Source organism: Megalobrama amblycephala, linkage group LG19, assembly GCF_018812025.1.
Source record: "Megalobrama amblycephala isolate DHTTF-2021 linkage group LG19, ASM1881202v1, whole genome shotgun sequence".
Classification (NCBI taxonomy): domain Eukaryota; kingdom Metazoa; phylum Chordata; class Actinopteri; order Cypriniformes; family Xenocyprididae; genus Megalobrama; species Megalobrama amblycephala.
The window spans coordinates 8,131,907-8,150,690 of NC_063062.1; the positions used below are offsets into that span (position 1 = coordinate 8,131,907).

Consider the following 18,784-nt stretch of genomic DNA (forward strand, 5'->3'; position numbering starts at 1 on the left):
ATTAAATGTGACCTGTACGTTTTTTATCTATTTTTTATTTTATACTAATTTTTTTAAAATCATAATAATTAAGAATAAAATTGCTACATACAGTGTGTTTCTGAAAATGCAGAAAGGTAACACTTTACAATAAGGTCTCATTTGTTAACATTAGTTAATGCAATAACTAACATGAACTAAAAATGAACAAAATATCCTTACCCTAACCCTAATTTCTTACCCTTTATTAATTTTAGTTAAGAACAATTAAATAATGTTAACAGATACACTTACTGTTAGTTAGTTTTATCTAATGTAGTTAACTAGTGTTAACAAATGAAACCTTATTGTAAAGTGTTACCTTTATGAAGAATGTTTATGAATGTGTCTACTGTTTGCAGGTATCCTGTAGTGCTGTCCATAGAAGAACACTGTGATATCAAGCAACAGAAATTTATGGCTCAGGTGTTCAAAGATGTTTTCCAGGACAAACTTCTGATGGAGCCACTGGAACCAGAAGCAGAACAACTGCCATCACCAACCCAGCTGAAGGGCAAGATCATCATCAAGGTAAAAAAGCTTCACTGGAAAATCCTGCAATATCTTCAGTTTACAATGCAGTACCAAGCCATGTAATCAATGTTTTGCAACTAACTTTTTCATACAGCACAAGAAACTAAATATAGATGAGAATTTTGGCAAAAAGGACCTACGGAAAGGAGATAAGCAGGGAGAGCTCTACATCTGGGATCCAATAGATGAGGTGCCAAAATCCAGTTAACATCATCATGGTCTTGTGTGATTGTTTCATATTGCAGTTGCCTTAATTGATTATGAGTGTAATTTCTGTGTGACTCTGTCTGTGTTTAGAAATGGTACAAGCACTACTGTGTGATTGAGAATAAGACTTTGTATTATGCTGAGGAGAATGAACTAGAGGAGGACGCTGGAAAGGTGAATCACTGAGACTCCATATCAGAATGAGATTCACTTTAAAATGCCTCAAATTAAGGGAATAAACTGTGTAATTCAAACGTATTACCTCTCCTCAGTCGCTCCAGGGAGGGACAGAGCTTCATCAGGCAGAGCCCTGGTTTCACGGGCGGATGTCAGAGGGCAGACAGACAGCCGAGAGACTTCTGCAAGAATATTGCGCAGATTCAGGTGGAGTTGACGGAACATTTCTGGTGCGAGAGAGCGACACCTTCGTCAATGATTGCACCCTGTCATTCTGGTAATGTAGACCTGCTCTTATACTCTTCAAAAAGGGAGGCGGGATAGTTTTTCATTCCCTATTTTCTCTTCATTTTATTTATTGTCTTTAATTTAGTCTTTTCAAATGGAAGAAATAGGGAAAAGGCATGGGTCATTCCTACAATGCAGTACATTTCCATGTCCCATCATACTGTTTTATTATACTAGATATAATATTAATCTGGCAATTGTTTAAGATTGAAATCCAAATGATGTTAGTAACTTCTCCTTTAGCACAATTTCACATTTGTAAAAAGTGAACATGGGGTGAATTTTAAATCATTTTAATTTTGATTCTTTAGTTTGAGCATGTCTCTGTGGCATTATCATGACATTATCACATAGGAAGTGACATAATATTTGCTGGAGCAAAAGAACAAATTTTAGCAATTTTTAGCAATGGATTTGATTTTAATGATCGTTGATGTTTTTTTTGTTTTTGTTTTTAAGATTCCATCCTATTTGATTAAACTGACAGAAATCAGTATGATAATATAAAACATTTCAAAGATGGATAAAAATGTCAGAATTAAATGATTTAATTTATGCAAATTTAATGACATGTATTACAGTAATTTCCACTGTATTCATTTTTTATACTTTAGTTTGAGCATGTCCCTGTGTTAAAAAGTTTTTATTAATGACATCATCCTCCAGGAAGTGACATAATATCTCTTATAAAACGGATAGTTCCGGCCCTTGATTCTGATTGGTTGAACTGCGTTCTAAGCCGTTGTAAAATTGCTGAAAACATACAGCTGACCGCATTACATAAATATCGCTGCACCACTGAATGTGTTTGTCTTAGCAACCACTCTTAGCAACGTAAACATATGTTTGTTCTTTTTCTGACAGTCCTATGTATAATAAAAATAAAAAATCTGTTTGAATGTCCGCTGCGATCCTGTCCTTTTAACATTTAATGGGTTTTCTGTGGGTTTTCAAAATTCCAAAAATATCTGACTTACTGTTTTGTTTCAGGAGACTTTTTTTGTAGTTATTGGGCTGTCACATGTGTGTACCGAATTTCATACCTGTATGTGAAACATAACGCGAGAGGCACTACGTTAACAATTTTATAGGTGGTGCTATCGAGCCATTTTGCCACACCTAATTCTGAAACCAACATCAGATGTAAATTGTCACCACTTCTGACGCGTGTGCAAAGTTTTATGAGCTATTGAGCATGTGTAGGCCCTCAAAAATATGATTAATTTCAGAGAAGAATAATAAGAAACAGAGCAATTCAAATAAGGTCCTCGCACCGTCGGTGCTCAGGCCTTAATTACACAGAAATTAACTACACATTTTGCTAAGTCAATTTACTGTGTGGTCTTTGCAGGCGCAGTGGACGAGTCCAGCATTGTCGAATCCGTTCCTGCCTAGAAGGAGGTCACACGGTCTATTTCCTCACAGACAACCTACACTTCCCCAGTGTGTATGCGCTCATCCAGTATTACAGGGAAAACCTGCTACGCTGTCAAGATTTCAACCTGCGCCTCACCGAACCTATGCCTCGACCAGACCAGCACCTGCATGAAGGGTTAGTCGATACTTGATGCGCACAAACAACTTCATGGTGTTTACCACTTCCCGGCCAGCAGGGCTGTAGAAGACAACGTGGTCAAGTTTGCAGCTTCTTCAATCTTCACTAGAAACTGCAGACACACGGTAGATGTGAAGCTGTGGTTGTTTTGTCTTTAGGTGGTTTTACAGTAACTTGAGTCGGGGTGAGGCAGAGGACTATCTCATGAGGATCCCTCGAGATGGAGCCTTCCTCATCAGACAGAGAGAAGATTCAGACTCGTACGCCATCACCTTCAGGTGCTGCTCTGTTTTCCATCTCTTCATTAGCAGATTGTTTTTCACAACAAGTAACCCCTAGTATTACACTCAAATACGTAAGTTGTCCACCCATCTACATCCATACTGTGAATCATGTGGACTGTGGAGAGATGTGTATGTGTGTGTGTGCGTGTATGTGTGTGTGCATTTTCCCCAACACTATATATATATATATATATATATATATATATATATATATATATATATATACAAACCCAATTCCAAAAAAGTTGGGACACTGTACAAATTGTGAATAAAAAAGGAATGCAATAATTTACAAATCACATAAACTTATATTTTATTCATAATATAGTTAATAGATAACATATCAAATGTTGAAAGTGAGACATTTTGAAATGTCATGCCAAATATTGGCTCATTTTGGATTTCATGAGAGCTACACATTCCAAAAAAATTGGGACAGGTAGCAATAAAAGGCCGGAAAAGTTAAATGCAAATATAAGGAACAGCTGGAGGACCAATTTGTGACTTATTAGGTCAATTGGCAACATGATTGGGTATAAAAAGAGCCTCTCAGAGTGGCAGTGTCTCTCAGAATTCAAGATGGGCAGAGGATCACCAATTCTCCCAATGCTGCGGCGAAAAATAGTGGAGCAATATCAGAAAGGAGTTTCTCAGAGAAAAATTGCAGAGAGTTTGAAGTTATCAGCATCTACAGTGCATAATATCATCCAAAGATTCAGAGAATCTGGAACAATCTCTGTGCGTAAGGGTCAAGGCCGGAAAACCATACTGGATGCCCGTGATCTTCGGGCCCTTAGACGGCACTGCATCACATACAGGAATGCTACTGTAATGGAAATCACAACATGGGCTCAGGGATACTTCCAGAAAACATTGCCGGTGAACACAATCCACCGTGCCATTCGCTGTTGCCGGCTAAAACTCTAAAGGTCAAAAAAGAAGCCATATCTAAACATGATCCAGAAGTGCAGGTGTTTTCTCTGGGCCAAGGCTCATTTAAAATGGACTGTGGCAAAGTGGAAAACTGTTCTGTGGTCAGACGAATCAAAATTCGAAGTTCTTTTTGGAAAACTAGGACGCCATGTCATCCGGACTAAAGAGGACAAGGACAACCCAAGTTGTTATCAGCGCTCAGTTCAGAAGCCTGCATCTCTGATGGTATGGGGTTGCATGAGTGCGTGTGGCATGGGCAGCTTACACATCTGGAAAGGCACCATCAATGCTGAAAAGTATATCCAAGTTCTAGAACAACATATGCTCCCATCCAGACGTCGTCTCTTTCAGGGAAGACCTTGCATTTTCCAACATGACAATGCCAGACCACATACTGCATCAATTATAACATCAATGCTGCGTAGAAGAAGGATCCGGGTACTGAAATGGCCAGCCTGCAGTCCAGATCTTTCACCTATAGAAAACATTTGGCGCATCATAAAGAGGAAGATGCGACAAAGAAGACCTAAGACATTTGAGCAACTAGAAGCCTGTATTAGACAAGAATGGGACAATATTCCTATTCCTAAACTTGAGCAACTTGTCTCCTCAATCCCCAGACGTTTGCAGACTGTTATAAAAAGAAGAGGGGATGCCACACAGTGGTAAACATGGCCTTGTCCCAACTTTTTTGAGATGTGTTGATGCCATGAAATTTAAAATCAACTTATTTTTCCCTTAAAACTCAGTTTAAACATTTGATATGTCATCTATGTTGTATTCTATATAAAATATTGAAACTTCCACATCATTGCATTCTGTTTTTATTCACAAGTAACTAATTTCGTTAGTTACTTTTTATGAAAAGTAATGCGTTACATTACTTTTGCATTACTGCAAAACTTTTGCATTAATGCATTACTTTTGCATTACTTTTGCATTACTTTTACTACTACTTTTACTACTCACCTGGGCTGGGCTTGCTTGTTTGTTTTTTAATAACAACAAAAACAATTCTATTTTTGGCAAATGTTAAGGACCTTTCGCACCAAAAGTGAAATGAATAAGCCTCAGGCTGAAGGAATCGCATATTTACACCCGTACAGTAGAGGGCGCAGCTCAAACAAACCTTTCTGGATTAAAGAAAATAGGATACAGGAGGAAGAAGTTCAAACTCTTATTTCTAAATTTAATCGAAAGTAATTTTTGCTTATTAGTATGGTTGAATTAGATAATTGAATGTCAGCAGCAAAGACATTGGTTAATAAAGTGAAATTAAATACATAAAGTATATTTGTGTAATTTAATATAATTAATGATTTCAGGTTTCGCGTAAGATTGCATTTCACTGTTTTTATTCATTTTGAGGAATACTGAATGTTTTCGTTCAAGTGAGATGAGTAAACATGTTCACATTTAGTCTAGATCTACAAAAACCACCATGTTCACACAGCGCACACAAACACTTCTGCACTTTATTTCTCTCAACATGGGGACAGGAGAGTCAATAAATGTGAAAAAGTAACTTAGATATTTTGTTGTAAATTGGAAAAGTAATGTGTTACTTTACTAGTTATTTGAAAAAGTAATCTGATTACATAACTCAATACATTATTTAAAAACAACTAATCTAAATATTTAACAAATATTTTTTTTTTAATGTTTCATTGCAAGCAAAGTGAAGCAAAATGTGCTATTACTTTTCTAAGTGGTTTTCAACAGACCAAAAAAAGAAAAAGAAAATCCCATAGACTGCTGAAACTCAACATTTGTGAGATTTATTTCAACCGAACAGTTTTGAGTTTTTTTTGTTTGTTTTTTTGTCACAGTATAATAATGAACAGTGAATTTATATTTAATGTTCTTATGTGTATCTTTAATGGGAGATTTGTGGACACAGTAATTATTGTAATTCATTGTGGGTTTCATTTGCTGCAACAGAGGTGAAGGGATGGTGAAGCACTGCCGGATACACAAAGAAGGATCTTTGTATGTGTTGGGCACCTCTAGTGAGTTTGAGAGCCTGATGGAATTGGTGGACTATTTCCGAAAGAAACCATTGTATCGGAAGATCAAACTCCGCTACCCGGTTACACCAGAACTTGTCGAGCGCTTCAGTTCGGTAAGAAAAAACTATAAAACAGTGTAATAAGAAATAGAAATTCGAATAGAAAATACTTTTTGGCTACACTTTATTTTAAGGTGACTGTGTTACAATGTAATTATACATTTAATTACTGAGTACTAATAATTAACTACATGTACTCACGGATTAGGCTGTGGATTAGGGTTAGTTGCATGTAATTATGCATAATTTATAGTTATTACTATAGTAACTACATGTAACTTGTAACGAGGACACTGTAAAATAAAAGTTACCCACTTTTTATACAGTACAGCCCCATATTGTGGACTGTACTGAACACTGTGCAGTGATTGTACACCATTTTTCCTTTGCGTGCATTGCCTGCATACACTCTTCAAAGTGAACAAGGGCATGTGCACCTCTTCCTTTGCTAAGGCCACAGTTTGCATGTTACACTTGCATGCTTTCATCTCTAGTAGCTCTTTGGTCTCTTCTCCTTTTTCCAATCAAAGTTCAGACCAAAAGTTCTGATTTAGTTGAACACTAAGTTGTCATTGTTTTGTATACATGTTCAGGGAGACAAATAAGATTAAAACTCTCTTTTTTCACTTCCTGAGGCTACTAATATTTGTGCATACACACACACACACACACACACACACACACACACACACCATCACCATACCGCAAAGCACATCTTTCCTGATGTCACAATTAGAAAGAGCAACCAAACCTGAACAAAGCCCTTGATGTCGTCGAACATGATTTTGATCAATCACAAAAAACTCTCTTATGGTTAATAATTCTAATTAAATTAATTCTACACCCTCTTACACCCCTAATTTGGAAAGATGTGTGTTATGCTCACCAAGGCTGCATTTATTTGATTAAAAATACAATAAAAACTGTATATAATTTTATATTAAAATTCAAATTGCATTTTTAAACCAATTAATAGATTAATTATGTATTAAAATAAACGTTTCAATAACCTTTTGAGTCACCACTTGTTTTCCAGTACAGGTCCTGAAGCAAAACCAGTTGCGAACCAATGATCTAGAACACAGACTAATCAGATTATATAAAATGTATAGATTATAGATTTTGCTTGGCTTAAGTCTTATGTGCAGGGCGAAAAGTCTAAGAAATGTTTTATGTCTTTCTTTTCAGATAACTGTATCTGCTTCACTTTATGATTCTAAACAGTATGTGGAGGCCAACGAGATAGAGCCATCTCTGGTAAGCACTTTGAAGAGCAAACACAGCTCCTGCATGTTAGCATGCACAAGAGGTCATCTCCTGTGGGCTGGGGAGGAAGTGGTGGCGCTGGCTATCTCTTTCTCTCACATAGGAAACTGATCATCTCAAAAGAGGAAATGCAGCCTGGCTAAAACAGCGATGTCATGTTTAGCCATGTATACTTCATGTTTCTAGCTCAACTTAATTCACAAATTCCGTTTAAAGAGAATTTATTTTAGCCTTAACACTCTTTGAACCACTGAGGGGTTGTGTGGGTTACCTCAGTGCATTTGCAGATTTGTGTAGGAAGATTTAACTTATTTTGTTGTGTTGCAGCCCCAGAGCACAGTGAAGGCCCTCTATGACTACAGGGCCATGCGGACAGATGAACTCAGCTTTCTCAAGGGTGCTTTGATCCATAATGTGACCAAGGAGGCAAATGGATGGTGAGATTATGGTGCAAATTATGTAGATAAAAACAGTAAATGCACTATTTAGCATTGCAAAAAAGCTGTGGCAGTGCCATGATACAGTATCTAATAATAATACCTTGCTAATTTGATAAATACCATGGTACTGAATGATTACCACATGTACCACAGAATTTACACAGTACTTCAATGTCTGTTTGAAAGTTTGGTGATGGTACAAACAAAAACAAAAACTGCATTTATTGATCAAAAGTACAGTAGAAACGGAAATATTGTTTTCTATTTTTATATTATTTTATTTTAAAATGTAATTTATTCCTGTGATGACAAAGCTGAATTTTCAGCATCATTACTCCAGTCTTCAGTGTCACATGATCCTTCAGAAATCATTCTAATATGCTGATAAATGTTGAAAACTACACCACACAAATCATCCTTGACCTCCTGTTTAAAATAGTGAACAAGGAAGACAGGAAATTACCCAATGCAAGGTTTTATTGAAATACTAGTTAAAGTTTTAATGAATATTTGCATTAATGGGTAGAGTATTACACGGAAGTAACATGCCAAATAATGTTGAAAGAGTAAAATAAGACATTATTTGGTAACACTTTACAATAAGGTTTCATTTGTTAACATTAGTTAATGCGTTAGTTAACGAGAACTAACAGTTAGCAATATATTTTGTAAAAAAAAAAAACAGTTGTGATGCTTAATATAGTACTTTTGGGTTTTAGGATTTTAGGATTCTTGTGAATATAATTTATGAATATAAAGATTTTTTTGTAAACTATAAAGGTCTTTACTGTCACTTTTTTCTTTGCTGAATGAATGTATTACATTCTTACATTCTTCTTAAAAATCTTAACTTTTGAATTGAAGTGTACATCAAAGAATACTATCATTTTACCATGGTTCATATCCAAAAAAACATAGCTAGCATGGCATTACCATGGTAAATTGTGTTTCAAAAACCACAGGGTGATTTACATTCCTTAAATTTTGATCATCAACATTTAATTTCCCTGTTTATCTGCTGATCCCTACAGGTGGAAAGGAGACTATGGTGGGAAGCTGCAGCACTATTTCCCTTCAAATTATGTAGAAGAAGTGGCCAATACATCTGAGGCCAATTACCAGGTAAGGCATATTAAAAATTTGGATATTTAACAAAACAGATATGGCCTTGTTGGTACAGTATTTTGCATGCTTATTTGCTTACATACATAGAGAACATCTACATTTAAAAACCTGAACATCAACATTACTCTTTCAGCCTGAGGAGGAAAATCCATTAGGTGACTTATGTAAAGGGATAGTGGACATCTCAAAGTGTACTGTTGGTAAGATGATTTATCTTCAGGCCATTTAACACCTGTACTGCATGTGGCTTTGTAATGCTCACACTTATTTTACACTCATTTCCAGTTCGCTCAGCCAAACACGGCAAGACTGTGGTGGTGACATTGCAGGATAAGGAAAATAAAGATATTCCATTTGATTTGGCCACCGAGACCACCGAGGAGCTGTACGAGTGGTATCAGGTGGCCTGGGACATCACTCAGAGAGAGGAAAACCTAGAGTTTGAGGTATGTCTCACACGCTAAGACTCACACACTCACGTTTGGACCTTAGTTTGTGTCCTAAATAGGGCAAATCGGGGCTAGTTGTCACAAGGGGAAGCTGTCACAAGGTTTTGAGTCACTCACTCTGTAAATATAGGATTGTTTTGTTGAAGCCAGACAGATTCAGGGGGTGTTTAAATGCTAGGTGTAGCCCTAGAGAGAACATTTAACCATTGGCATTCTAAGTATATAATAGTCAAATATTTAAAGCATAATGTTGGGCTAGGGTTTATAAATGTTAACAATAACTTCCCATTGCAGAAAAAAAAACAGGAGGAGGTCGAGTCCAAAGAAGAGGTGGCCGGCGAGATGTCTGAACTGGTTGTTTACTGCCAGCCTCGCAGTAAAGACAAGGACCGCTTTGGTACAGCTAATTAAATAAATATGAATTTATACATATTTACACAAATATGAATAGATATACACTACCGTTCAAATGTTTGGGGTCGGTATCTTATTTTTAAAGAAATAAACACTTTTATTCAGCAAGTATTCATTAAATGAATCAAAAAAGTGACTGTAAAGGCATTTGTAATGTTACAAAAGATTTCTATTTCAAATAAAAGCTGTTTTTTTTAGCTTTCACGTTTTTCTTAGGAAGATATTTGGAAGAATGCCAGTAACCAAACAGATCTCGCCCCCCCATTGACTACCATAGTAGGAAAAATAAATACTGTGGTAGTTAATGGGGGCGAGATCTGTTTGGTTACTGACATTCTTCCAAATATCTTCCTTTGTGTTCAGCAGAACAAAGAAATTCACACAGGTTTGGAACTACTTGAGGTTGAGTAAATGATGACAGAATTTTCATTTTTGGGGTGAACTGTCCCTTTAATTGTTGATTAACAATGCGATTCTCTTTTCCTATCAGATAATTATACCTACAAAGAGGTCCGCTCCTTTGTAGAAACTAAGATACCCTCCAGAAACAAGTCGACTCAATTTATGATGTATAACCGCAAGGCGCTGAGCCGCATCTACCCTAAGGGCCAGAGGGTGGATTCCTCCAACTATGATCCATATCCTCTGTGGATGTGCGGCTGTCACATGGTGGCACTCAACTTCCAAACTGCAGGTAAGATGAAGTGTGAAGTTGAGCAGGACTGTAATTCACGGAGAACTCTATTTGTTAACATTCCAACTCAACTCAATGGCAACAGTTTGGCTAATGTATGACCTCACTGGAAATATACAACCTGTGACCAGCTATTTTTGCTTATGGGCATAAAGAACTTTTTGAGCCTATCACATTAAATGTATTCCTTTGTCAGTGTTTTTTGGCAGCATAATGTTATCTACAGTACCAGCAGGGGCAAGCAAACTACACCACACAAATCAGCCAAACCTTGACCTCCTGTGTAAAATAGTAAACAAGGAAGAGAGGAAATTACACAATGAAAGGTTTTATTAAAATACTAGTTAAAGTTTTAATGAATATTTGCATAAATGGGTAGAATATTAGACGGAAGAAACATGCCAAAAAATGTTGAAAGAGTAAAATAAGACATTATTTGGTAACGCTTTACAATAAGGTCTCATTTGTTGACATTAGTTAATGCATTAGTTAAAGGTGCCCTAGAACTTCTTTTTAAAAGATGTAATATAAGTCTAAGGTGTCCCCTGAATGTGTCTGTGAAGTTTCAGCTCAAAATACCCCATAGATTTTTTTTAATACATTTTTTTAACTGCCTATTTTGGGGCATCATTAACTATGCACCGATATATAGGTTGCGGTCCCTTTAAATCTCGTGCTCCCCCGCCCCGGAGCTCGCGCTTGCCTTAAACAGCATAAACACAGTTCACACAGCTAATATAACCCTCAAAATGGATCTTTACAAGATGTTCGTCATGCATGCTGCGTGCATGGATCGGATCGTGTAAGTACAGTATTTATTTGGATGTATTACATTTGATTCTGAATGAGTTTGAGGCTATGCTGCGTGGCTAAAGCTAACATTACACACTGTTTGAGAGATTTATAAAGAATGAAGTTGTGTTTATGCATTATACAGACTGCAAGTGTTTAAAAATGAAAATAGTGACGGCTCTCTTGTCTCCGTGAATACAGTAAGAAACGATGGTAACTTTAACCACATTTAACAGTACATTAGCAACATGCTAACGAAACATTTAGAAAGACAATTCACAAATATCACTAAAAATATCATGTTATCATGGATCATGTCAGTTATTATTGCTCCATCTGCCATTTTTCGCTGTTGTTCTTGCTTGCTTACCTAGTCTGATGATTCAGCTGTGCACATCCAGACATTCTGCCCTTGTGAAATGCCTCGATCATGGGCTGACATATGCAAATATTGGGGGCGTACACCCCGACTGTTACGTAACAGTCGGTATTATGTTGAGATTCGCCTGTTCTTCGGAGGTCTTTTAAACAAATGAGATTTATATAAGGAGGAGGAAACAATGGAGTTTGAAACTCAGTGTATGTCTTTTCCATGTACTGAACTCTTGTTATTCAACTATGCCAATATAAATTCAATATTTAATCTTAGGGCACCTTTAAAGGGTTAGTTCACCCAAAACTGAAAATAATGTCATTTATTACTCACCCTCATGCTGTTCTACACCTGTAAGACCTTCGTTCATCTTCGGAACACAAATGAAGATATTTTTTGATGAAATCCGATGGCTCAGTGAGGTCTCTATGCCAGCAAGTTCATTTACACTTGAAAATGCCCAGAAAGGTACATATTTAAAACAGTTCATGTGAGTTCAGTAGTTCTACCTTAATATTATGAAGCGACGAGAATAGTTTTTGTGCGCCAAAAACACTGCTTCATGAAGCTTAATGAATCATTTGTTGTGAATCAGTTGTTCGGAGCGCCAAAGTCACATGATTTCAGCAGTTTGATACGCGATCCGAAACTCTGATTCGAAACAAAAGATTCGTTAAGCTTCGAAGCAGTGTTTTGAAATCGGCTATCACTAGATATTGTTGAAAAGTCCTTATTTTGTTTTTTGTTTTTTTGTTTTTTGGCGCACAAAAAATATTCTCGTCACTTTATAATATTAAGGTAGAACCACTGTAGTCGCATGAACTGTTTTAAATATGTTTTGAGTACCTTTATGGATCTTGAGAGGTTTGGTGACATTGCTGCCAATAGAGGCCTCACTGAGCCATCAGATTTCATCAAAAATATCTTAATTTGTGTTCTGAAGATGAACGAAGGTCTTACGGGTGTAGACATGAGGGTGAGTAATAAATTACATTATTTTCATTTTTGGGTGAACTAACCCTTTAACATGAGCTAACAATGAGCAATATATTTAGTAAAGAATTGTTCATGTTAGTTCACAGTGCATTAACAAATGTTAACAAATACAACTTTGGATTTTAAAAATGTGTTAGTAAATGTTCCCTATTCCTTATATAGTGCCTATTTATTCCCCAAATATGTGCCATTCACCATGTAGAAAATAGTAAATGAAAATACAGAGAAAATACAACCTTTTTCAGTCAGGCAATAAATAAAGAGCATAGCATTTATTCAGTATATAAAACAGCATTTTCTTCTCTCCTCAGATAAGTACACTCAGCTGAACAGCGCCCTCTTCAGTCTGAATGGAGGCACAGGATATGTGCTGCAACCTGAGCTGATGCGCAGAGATTTGTATGACCCTCATCAGGAGAAGAAGAATGTCAAAAATACTATCACCATTAGGGTAAGACATGATCTTCATTCAAACAGATTAAAATTAATTAAGTCAAAGTTGGAAAACTGAACAAGAACTGCTTCATTTTAATAAAAGAATTGCAAAAAAAAAAAAAAGATTCTTGATGTTTTTTTGATGCTCAGGTGATAGGAGCACGGCATCTTCCCAAACCAGGGCGAAGCATTGCCAGTCCCTTTGTGGAGATCGAACTGTGTGGCCAAACAGAGGACAACAAATTCAAGACTACCGTTTGCCGTAAGAAGCAGTGTTGTTTTAATGTCTCTGAGAAGCTATTGTAGTAGGGATGTAACGGTATTATCAATATCGTGGTATTGCGATAGCAAAATTGTCTCGATATTATCGTGGTCACATGACTGTATGAAATGATACGTAGCAAAAAGTGTAGTTTTTTTTAGCTCGGTTCCGAAAACGGTTCTGGTGTGATGAGTGGGCGAATTGCAATGAGCGTATCCTTTAATAGAGACATCTCACCTCATTAATATTATACCAATGAATGTACTGAAAAGCCCTCGCTGCCCACGCTACTCATATAGGCTACTTCAGATATCAATGCAGAGAGAGAGCGAGAGAGAGGTGCACAAAGGCAAGCTGCACAATTAATCTTTAAAAGATCGCATTCTCGATTTCATCACCCGCATGATCTAATTCCTGAAATGACAATGATTTGCCCTTGTATATTAAACCTCTGACAAAAATAAAATCGTGACTTTCAAATCTGTGTTCGCGCTGCCTTTGATTTAGAGAGAGCAGCTGTCATGTTTAGATATAAACAGCTTCACAAACAGTCTTGTCAAACACACAGTATCATTTCTGTTACAAATATTCCAGTTATCACAGAAGCTTACAAAAGTGTATCATTCAGATACGCTGATGTGTACTTTACCGATCAAAATAGAATAAATCACCTTTCGAAAATTTGTGGTAACACTTTACAATAATGTTCATTAACACAACCATGAGCAATATATTTGTTACTGTATTTGTTCATCTTTGTTAATGTTAGTTAATAAAAATACAGCTGTTCATAGTTTGTTCATTTTACTTCATAGTGCATTAACTAATGTTAACAAATACAACTCTTGAGAATGTTAGAAAAAATAATAGATGTTACCTTTGTCAAGGTCCAGCTGGTGCAATTATTTTATTTTATAAAAGAGAGTTTTAGGTCATTGTAACATTTAATCATTGTTTAACACTTATGGCACTTTTTTCAAGTCTTCATTTGTCTTTTTTTTTTATATCGCAATAAATATCGTATCGTGGAATTTATATTGAGGTATTATCGTATTGTGAGATTTTGATATCGTTACATCCCTATATTATAGTATTTAATTAATTAGTCGCACCTAACATAAATGTTTGTGTATATATATATACACACACACACACATATTTTATATATATATATATATATATATATATATATATAAACTTTTATGTTAGATGCGATTAATTGTGATTAATTGATTTGACAGCACTAGTATATAGTTGTTGTTTTTTTATACTTTTCATACTTATTCTTATAGATTTTCTAATTGGAATCTATGTGAACTGCTTACCAGCTATATATGTGTGTGTGTGTGTGTGTGTGTGTGTGTGTGTGTGTTTATTTAATTACTTTTACCAGAAGTATTCATTTTCCCTATAGAGATTTAAAAAATAAGTAAATATGTCCACAGATGATAATGGACTAAACCCTATATGGCTTGGGCCGAACTTTCAGCCTTCGGAGGCATTTACTTTCAACGTGTATGAACCAGACCTCACTTTTCTACGTTTTGTGGTCTTTGAGGAGGACATGTTCTCTGACCCCAATTTCCTGGCCCAGGCTACGTTCCCTGTGAAAGGTGTTCGCTCAGGTAAGTCTGTCAGCGTCAACATTGCCAAATTAGTTCTTTGTGAAACATTGTGCAAATGAATGCAGATTTAAGTGTGAGTCTGAAAACGGAGCTTGATGATTTCACAGGGTACAGATCAGTCCCTTTAAAGAATGGATTTAGTGAAAACCTGGAGCTGGCATCTCTATTGGTGTATGTCGATATGCAGCAGGTGGAGGTAAGAAACTTTTTTTATTTTTACACGGTATTGAAAAAGGTACTTTTGTTGATGATATTAATTATAGAATATCTAATTTTGTTTTTGAGAATACTTTGTTAGTTTAATGGAAATCCCCTGTCATTTCTGACTTGTTTCTTCAGAAAGCACAGGAAGAACTCTACTCCTCCTCAAAACAGTTGCAAAAGAAGCAGGCAGAGTTAAGCAATGAGTTCTGCCTCTACGATACTCACTCCAACCTGCAGCGTGCCGCAACCCCTCAACGCCGTGAGGACGTCTCGCAGGAGTTCACTTACTCAGAAAAAAAGTGAGTGTACGAAGTTGCATGAGTGAATTTTTAAAGACACATCACTCCCTCAGTGAGGATATTCATATCTGTCTCTCTTTGTCCGTACAGGATAAATAAACAACAGCAAAAAATAAACAACAGCAAGTTCTACTCTTGAGGAAAACAAGAAGTCTAGTTCCCTCCCAGCCTGGTTCTAATGTTCTTAAGGGTCTTTTCCTCTCGATTCTGCTGCTCTATTACTACTGGTTCCCTAAATGGGCTGCAAAGACAGGAACTTGCAGCCATCTCACTTTTAATGTCACACTGGAATCAATCAGAAAGAGAATTTGAGCAATACTCATCTTTGAATTCTTTGTGGAAGGTGCAAATGGTCAGCTAGATGTTTGACCAGAACCCAGAAGCTGTAAAACTCTTTATATTGTGGGCATGAAAACTGCATGAAGATTTTTTTTGTTTTGTTTTTTGTGGTAAATGTGAAACTGTTCATGTACTTTCTTAATCGGTTTGTAACATTTCATTTGTAGCTGTATTAAACTCTTCCTTATTGTCTTAAAAATTGAAATAACAAGACATGTTATTTATTTGGTTTCTTTTTTAATATGCATATTGGTAGAGGAGGTTTTATCATGTTTGCTTGGATGGATACGTAAAGCCCATTTCACATTGCACTGACAGACACCGACCAACGCGGAAAATCACAAGACCACATCACAGTATGTCACTTCACAGACATTCCATGACCTGACAAACAGGGATTGAGCATGAAATCTGTGAAAACAAGTGCCGACTAATAAAGATGCCAACCGACAAATCCTGTAGAAGTGTCTGTTGCCGTTGGTCACTGTCTGCTGGTTCAGTGTGATTTGGCATTAAGGCATAATGTACAGTCAGACATTTGTTATTGAAATATATGTGATATGTTTAACTGTATATTATCCCAGTTATTACACAGCTTCTCACCAAATAAATAAATATGTGGACATAAAATATTGTTTTGACTTTTTTTATATACTTTTATCTGTATAAAATGTACAATTTACAAAACATTCGGCCTGTTAACAAGACAAACTCTACAATAATATTACAATAATGTTAAAACTGAAGTCCCCTGAAGTCATTCTCACTACATGGACAGTGTCAGTATAGGAAGTAGAAAGTATCAAGTACCAGGTATTCCATAAAGCCATGTATTAAAGGTGCTAAAGAGGATGTTTTGTTTTATACATTTTTGCAATATTACTTGAAACTGTCTTTACTAACTGATAAAAGACTATTTATTAGGTGCACTGAAAGGAATAATATTAATATACATCATCTGTGCACGAGGTAGGGCCTTAAAAACATCAGCCAATCGTTTACGCGATCATCACTTAAACGATTGGCCCTCTGTCTTGTCAATCACTGCCATGACGTTCCTTGTGAGAGACGTGTGCAGCAGCTGCCCGCTCCAGTAACTTTCCACACTCCACAGGCGCTGCATGCAATGTTTTTGACAGGAGTAACAACTGCAGATTATGAGTTACCTGCGGTGAGTCCGACATAATGAATCCACTAACACGACACTGCGAATGCCGGTGGTAAACACTCGTGTTCTAATAGAGGGTATGCATCGACGTCACTTTCCCGCCGAAAACGCGCTTCCTCAGCTGGACTGAGTGGCAAAAGAACCTGCTGCGTGACTGGATTTAACAGGGGAAACTGCGAAAACGCAAATAAAACTAACGAATTACACTAAAGGTTGGAATTGAATGTGTTCCTTACAACTTGTCAAATAAACCTAATCCATGGATATTGACATGCAGCCTGGAGTCGTGTTTCCTGACATTTGTGCCTGATTTCGACGGCGGGGAGACACATAAAGCAAATCTGCCTGTGAATATTTTATATAACTACAATAACGGTAGGTTTAAATCCGCGTAATCACTTATATCAATGTTATATCATCATATTGTGCAGCCCTAAAACATATAGTTTTATAGTATAGTTTTTGTCAGTGTTGTTTATTTAAAAACACCCAATTATGCAGAATATAAGATGGAAAATAATTGATGAGTTGTCAAACTAATATATAACAATACAATATATACGGTATGATTTTACCTCAAAATCCAACAGTTTGACACAAAATGATAACTAAAACATGTTTCTCTGCCTGGAGTCCAGCTGTTTCTGTGAAATGCAGTTATCCATTTGCTTTTTTCCTGTTGCTTTCTGCAGTTTTTAAATATATACCTCAGGGTTCGTGTCAAAGCTATTTGTACAGTCAGTCACAAAGCTCTTTCACGTTTTGGATGTGTTTTGTGTGTTTTTCGCGACGTTCACGGCGAAAACCAATGCTGCTGCTCAAGGGGCTCGCACACCGGACGCGAAGCTCAGCGCCGCAACACATCTTTCAAATTCGAACGCATTGTTTAATTTTTTTTTCTGAGTCGTAGCTGGGCGCCGCGGACAGGCGCCGAATGTCGCCGCCGGTGTGCGTACACTTATAGTTCTAAAACAATGCGTTCGAATTTTAAAGACGTGGCGAGGCGCTGAGCTTCGCGTTCGGTGTGCGAGCCCCTTCAGTCTTTTGCCACTCAGTGGCCGTGACCGCAGTCGTAACGGTCGACGGTGACGTCACGTGCATACCCTCTATACTCGTGCACGAGTTTTGGGAGGCGTTCCCTCGAAATGAGCTGTGAAGGAGGGGGGTTGTTCTTACGCATGCGCTCATTTCAAAAACTCACTAACAGTCTTTGGTTTCTCAGTCGACGAAAAGATCCTCTGTAGCACCTTTAAATCTATGAAACTGGTAGTAAAAGTGCTACCCCACAGACTTCAGATGAAAATGTCCAATTGAAATCCACAATCTTAATGTGAAAGTTAATTTCAGTAGTTTATGAAGAGAATGGTGATGATGCGTCACCTACACGGTGTTACAAAGATGTAAGAAGCCTGCTTAACCTTGTCGATTTTAACGAGGTATTTTAGTAATCATGCGGTGATTTACAAGATGCTGCAGTCTGCTACTTCAGATGGTGACTTACTCGAAACAAAGTGCATGGCATATATCTAACTTTCATAATATCATGCAAGCATTTATTTCTGCAACTGAGCAGACCGTTTAACCAACATTTACGTTATGCAATTTCCTAGACAGCTTTGCTCTATTCATTGAGTTTGAATGGTCTAATCAGAACAGTACAGTATTGAAAATAGTGTTTGTTTCATTGCTTGAAATAAAATAAAATTGAACTGAAATAAAATCAAATATAAAAACCTTTGTTTTATTTCAGCTAGTTTATTTTATTTCTCACTTAATTGATGTACTAAAATAACTAAAACTGTAATAAAAATTCAGAACTATATTGTAAACCTAACAAAA

The 18,784-nt window shown here is 36.7% G+C and overlaps 1 protein-coding gene across 1 annotated transcript in view; it reads left to right on the plus strand.

The window, feature by feature from the left end:
* The window catches only part of plcg2 (phospholipase C, gamma 2), a 28,656-nt gene extending 12,249 nt beyond the window's left edge, over positions 1 to 16,407 (plus strand). The window contains 20 exon segments of the mRNA XM_048168252.1: positions 381 to 549; positions 647 to 742; positions 850 to 933; positions 1,032 to 1,213; positions 2,576 to 2,776; positions 2,938 to 3,057; positions 5,938 to 6,118; positions 7,253 to 7,321; positions 7,658 to 7,767; positions 8,802 to 8,892; positions 9,029 to 9,095; positions 9,181 to 9,341; positions 9,639 to 9,741; positions 10,249 to 10,452; positions 12,925 to 13,064; positions 13,199 to 13,310; positions 14,756 to 14,935; positions 15,043 to 15,131; positions 15,275 to 15,438; positions 15,529 to 16,407. Of these exon segments, the coding sequence (XP_048024209.1) occupies positions 381 to 549; positions 647 to 742; positions 850 to 933; positions 1,032 to 1,213; positions 2,576 to 2,776; positions 2,938 to 3,057; positions 5,938 to 6,118; positions 7,253 to 7,321; positions 7,658 to 7,767; positions 8,802 to 8,892; positions 9,029 to 9,095; positions 9,181 to 9,341; positions 9,639 to 9,741; positions 10,249 to 10,452; positions 12,925 to 13,064; positions 13,199 to 13,310; positions 14,756 to 14,935; positions 15,043 to 15,131; positions 15,275 to 15,438; positions 15,529 to 15,577 (2,572 nt within the window). The 3' untranslated portion in view covers positions 15,578 to 16,407.
* Positions 16,408 to 18,784: the final 2,377 nt, after the last annotated feature.